Here is a 5,116-nt window from a genome sequence, read left to right as displayed (position 1 = left end):
TGATGCGGATGGCATGGTTGGCATGACTTTGGCGCGGAGGTGCGGCTGGCATGGTTGGCATGCCGTTGGAACAGTGGTGCGGATGGAATGGTTGGCATGCCTTTGGCGCGAAGATGTGGATGGCATGGCTGGCATGCCGTTGGCACGGTGGTACGGCTGGCATGGTTGACATGCCTTTGGCGCGGCGGTGTGGCTGGCATGGTTGGCATGCCGTCGGTGGTGCGGCTGACATGGTTGGCATGCCTTTGGCGCAGAGATGTGGCTGACATGGTTGGCATTTCGTTGGTACGGTGGTGCGGCTGGCATGGTTGGCATGCCTTTGGCGCGGAGATGTGGCCGGCATGTGCGGAGATAATGCCAGTCGATACTTGAGGGTTCTGTTGTGGAACATAGCGTATAGATATAAAAAAAAGGTACCCTGGTAAATTTCTCGTAGACGTATTGAAAGGCTCAATAAATGCGCTGGTGGGGATATCGGTACTCACGGCTCCGTTTCCTTACAGAGTGACGTCGCGTCAGACTAAGGTTTTACGATTTTAACCCTAAGCTAAAAACCACCATCAACATTAAGTCACATGTTTAGATCGGAATAGGGGCATTGTTGCGAGGTAAGCATAAGATGGTGACAGACATGGACAAAATCGAAACAACAAGTCATGAAAAGATAGTCAGGAAGATTCGTCTAACCTTTTTCGGGAGGTAAGAAGAATCCGTGGTTCTTGAGTTGGCGGTTTTGCGTAAATTCAGCTTGACCATAAGGGGTTGGCATCAGTGTTGCGTCTTTGGCTATTGATCGACGGAGTGGTAGAGATGGTCACTGGCTGGGATGCAGACTGTTGGCATCATCTTGGGATGGAGTCGTTAACATCGGTCGTCTTGGAATGGAGCCGTTGGCGTTGGACTGGCTTGGAATGGAGCCTCTGGCGTTGGACCGGCTTGGGATGGATCCATTAGCATCGGTCGGCTTGGAATGGAGCCGTTAGCATTGGATTGGCTTGGAATGAGCCGTTAGCATTGGCTTGGCGGGAAGTTGGCTTGGGCACTGGTTTGGCATGGGTGCTGGATCGGCGTGGTGTGGGAGCTTAGCGCTGTTCAGCTGGGACGCAGACTGTTGGCCTCGTGTGTCTTGCCATTGCGGGCCCGGTTGCCTGTTTCCATGCATGGATCAGATAGGAAATCCCTTCCTTATTCAAATTCCAAAGGTGTCGTGGCTACAAAAGGGGTGTCGCTCCTCCTCCTCATGTCATATCGCCGGTGTTTGCTTTCGAGTCTCGGTGCTGGAGGCAGAGCAGTAGCAACAACGTAGGCAAGCGTGTCTCAAACACGTGTTTTCACGTTTTCTCATCAAACCCTAATTATCTCGCATACACAAACATCTGTTCCAGCTGATGTCACCCCTTAATTCACGGCCAATAGAAGGCTGTCCTTTTCGAGACTTCATCGCTCTGTTGAATATAAGGGGCGATCTTGAATCCTTCGTTCGCACAGGTCGTCCTAAAATCCCGCCCACCCTCTTTACAGGTATCGTCTCGTGTTTTCTCCTGGTTCCCTATTTTTTTTTCTTTCTCATGTAGATTTTTGGTGAATACGGGGCGAAAACTTATCTCCCTCTTGGGTTTTTGTAGCATATAATGGGATTTTCCAGTGACAACCGTACCTCTGACTCTTCGGAGAGAAGCTTTGGAATCGGCGAAAACCAGTTTTCTTCTCATGAGGAGGCATTGGACATAATTGATTCTCTGTTTCGTGAGGCTGGCGAAATCATTCAGGACATGCCTTCCACCTATCTATACGGAGTGCGGATGCGTGCTCAGGCTTTCATGGCTTCGTTGGGCATGGAGGAGAAGCGGGGAGGTGACGAAGTATCCCAGCGCGTTGAGAGATTTCAAGGAAAATAAACTTCTACACAGCACAATGCTAGGGCTGAACGATTCTCTTCTCGGTTGAAACGGCGGAAGACTGAGTCCATGAATCTCCTAGGGAAGAGCCATCTTAATTTCCATGTCCAGGACGGTGTCATAATCCTTGATTATGATGTGGATGAACCGGGGTATCCTCGAAAGATTACTGAAAAAGTTTTCTAGGAAGACGACGCTGAGGTTGATGAAACAGAAGCAACTTTTGGAGTGGACGCCGAAACTGCTGTCGGTGGCGTTGGAGAAGTCATGGTGGCATATGATGGGACGGCTGTTGAAGATGATGTCGGGAAGGAGGCGGAAATTGTTGCTGATGAGGCGGTTTCCGGGTGGGATGCTGAGGTTGCTGTTGCTGAGGCGGATTCTGGACGGGATGCTGGAGTCGCTATTGCTGAGGCGGCTTTTGGATGGAACGTTTGATGCCCGAGAGATTGTTTGGGAAAGTGCTTGAAAGGGTCCTGACAGAGGCGTTGGCGATCCATGCATCTGCTTTCGATGACCAGTTTCCCCCCCCTTTTTTTTAATTCTTTGACGCGTAGCCGTTTTGATGTTTCATAGACTCATTTTTATTTTTCTTTGGTAGTATTCTGTTCATCTATTTTCCACGGTTTCACATCTTTGAATGAATAAAACCTCTTATTTGAAAGATCCAATCCTTCAATCAGAATAAGTTCTTTGACATTCCATATCTTTTCTGTCGTCTGATGGTTTCTTGTATATTCTTCCCTTCAGAGCTTCGAATAAGGTATTTCTTGCAGAGTTTCGGCTTTTCTGGTCGTGATTTTATGGGTAATGTTTTCACGATGATTCGAGATTTATTTGGTGTTTTTTTTTCTCTTTGAGATCCGGAAAACTCGTTTAAAAGGAAAGGTATGCTTTAAATAGAAATCGAAAACTTAATTAAGAATGCAAGCGGTGCATTCATCTTGGAGGGAATACAAATATTGAGTGGAAAGGGAAATTGCTGAAGAAAATACTAAAGGAAGAACGCTGGAGGAGGAAGTAGCACAGTGCTTTAGGTATTGAAGGGCTTGAGTCATCCAAAGTGAACCGTTACGCCTTCCAACTTTTCGGTGTTGATGAGTTTCCAGTAACCGCCCAAAAGAACATCTGCCACCAGATATGGCTCATCTTCCCTTTCTTCGGGTGAATCAGTTCGAATAGCTATCTTCACCATTATATTTCCGACTTGAAATGAGGTTGCCTTGACTACCATGTCTCCAATTTGAAACTTTGGGCGTCGTGTAACCGCTATCTTCGACTGCAGCTTCCAAATTCTTGGCGAAATGCTTGAAAGGCCCAGTGCCCCACTCACATCTCTTAACAATTTCCGTTCTGATAATCAGACCAATTATCCATGACGGTCTAAGAGAAGAAGTGACTGGTTGTATATAAGGTTGTTTGACCAGACTTACTTGCGTTTGGAATCTATGAGCGAGCGCCAACGGGATTTCTCAGGGTGATCGAGTTCCGTTGGTAAGTTGTTGATACGGCAACAGGTTGGACGGCTTGTTGGAAACTCTTTCGGGTGTCGACACTGGCAGAGGTGATGCTCCCAATTTTGCTTTGTTGTCAAATACCCACGAGCTCCCCAGGATCATGTCATAACTTAGTTCATTGACAATGTGGAATTTGTTATGCGTTATAGCGTCTTCCACCTTGATCTCAAGGTTAATGTATCCATATGCGTACATTGCTTCTCCTTCCGAATTATTGACCACAGATGGGGAGTGGGTAGCCTCTTGCTTCAAAATTCTTGCAGCTCTCAGAGTAACTTGCTCTGACACGAAGAAGTACTTCTTGTAGAAAGCCGTAACCATGTCACCCCAGTTGGGGATGTTGTTTGGTGTGATGCTGTTGTACCACGTGTATGGTCTTTCGGTAAGCGACTTCGAAAACTCCCTCAGACGGAGAACGTGATTGTATTCGTGTTCTCCTAGGGACTCCAGGAATCGAGAGATATGTTCACGTGCATTCCCGATATCGTCGTAAAAAGTAAATTGAGGAGAAGAGCATCCTCTTGGAAGAGGAATTCTTTGTATTTCAGGCGAGTAAGAGGGTTGATGCTGATGCATGTCTATATCATCATTTTTGATTCGAATCCGAAGAAGTTGCTCCAAATATTCTCACGTGACGAAATTGGACGGTTGGTTTCTCTCCAATGGGGTTCTGGCGCGAGTTTCTTCGTCTGCAAAGGTATGCCCTGCTGAGGTGCCGACGCCAGGGGTATTGGAGGTGTTCCTCATCGACTTTGGATGTTGCAACTCCTGTGGTAGGCGTTCCGTTAGGGTCTTGAGAAAGACAAGTACCTCTTTTTGAGTCGAAGCCATCTCCGTCTGGGCTATATCAATAACTTCTTGTCTTTCCATCAAATCAGCGATGGTGATATAGGGTCGGCTTCCTCTGGATTCTCCGGCTCTTCGTCCTGATGGCGGAGTAACTAGAGGCGCCATACTCGACGAAACATTAGGGTCGGTAGCAGCTGCTTTGGCCTTGGTGACTGGTGGTGTAACACTTGAAGGAGCGCTTTCTGTACTGCTGGGATTGGTAGGCTGCGTAAAAACATTAGGGGCGGCAGCAGCTCTGGCCCTGGTGATTGGTGGTGCAACATCTGAAGGAGCGCTTTCCGTGCTGCTGGAATTAGTAGGTGGTGTATTGATGTTACCGGAAGGAGTGTTAGTACCAGGGACGGGTTCCGCGCTGGTGTTTTCAGGGCTTGTTGCTGACCTGGATCTGAGTTCTACCATATTGAAATTAGAATTGAAAGGTGAAACTGGAAGTTGGAAATCGATATTGCAACCGAGAGATTGAGCTCCACTGTGGTCGCCAATTGTTTGAGGGTGAAATCGGTTTCTGCTGATTTCGGTAATTTCGTGTGTTGTAGGTGAGAAACGAGTCTAAACCCTAAACAATGTACTGCAAGGGAGTACTTTGATTCGAGAGATCAATCTGTACAAATCCGGCCTAAACCAAGAAATGGCCATTTCAGACTTGCTTCAGTCACAAAGTGAAGTAGAAGGGTTGGTCTTAGGGAGGGAAGCGAAGAGAGTGTTGAAACCAGAATAGTTGATTCTGGAAGAGTAGTTGTTTGACGACTTGTATCTTGGAAATCTAGCAAGTGATTTGTGAGTGTGGTGTATTCTCCTGACCAAAACTTGTTGTTTGGTGGAAATAGGTGAGACCTATTTATACAAGTCACA

The 5,116-nt window shown here is 47.2% G+C and overlaps 1 protein-coding gene across 1 annotated transcript; it reads right to left on the bottom strand.

Annotated features, from left to right (window-relative positions):
* Positions 1–2,952: 2,952 nt before the first annotated feature.
* On the bottom strand, positions 2,953–4,663 carry LOC113341857 (mucin-7-like). Its single transcript, XM_026586576.1, has 2 exons — positions 4,372–4,663; positions 2,953–3,251 (listed from the first exon to the last, which is right to left on the bottom strand). The coding sequence occupies exons 1-2, from the start codon at positions 4,661–4,663 to the stop codon at positions 2,953–2,955; spliced, it is 591 nt and encodes a 196-aa protein (XP_026442361.1).
* Positions 4,664–5,116: the final 453 nt, after the last annotated feature.

The sequence above is a fragment of the Papaver somniferum genome, unplaced genomic scaffold (assembly GCF_003573695.1).
Source record: "Papaver somniferum cultivar HN1 unplaced genomic scaffold, ASM357369v1 unplaced-scaffold_32, whole genome shotgun sequence".
NCBI lineage: Eukaryota > Viridiplantae > Streptophyta > Magnoliopsida > Ranunculales > Papaveraceae > Papaver > Papaver somniferum.
The sequence above is the reverse complement of the archived record's forward strand: the minus strand, read 5'-3'. Positions and strand labels throughout refer to the sequence as shown.

Excerpts from the sequence above, each read along its gene's own strand:
- LOC113341857 (XM_026586576.1), bottom strand. The coding sequence starts at position 4,663 with ATGGTAGAACTCAGATCCAGGTCAGCAACAAGCCCTGAAAACACCAGC. Across the intron at positions 3,252-4,371 it reads CGACCCTAATGTTTCGTCGA|AACGGAAATTGTTAAGAGAT; the intron begins GTATGGCGCCTC and ends TCTGATTATCAG.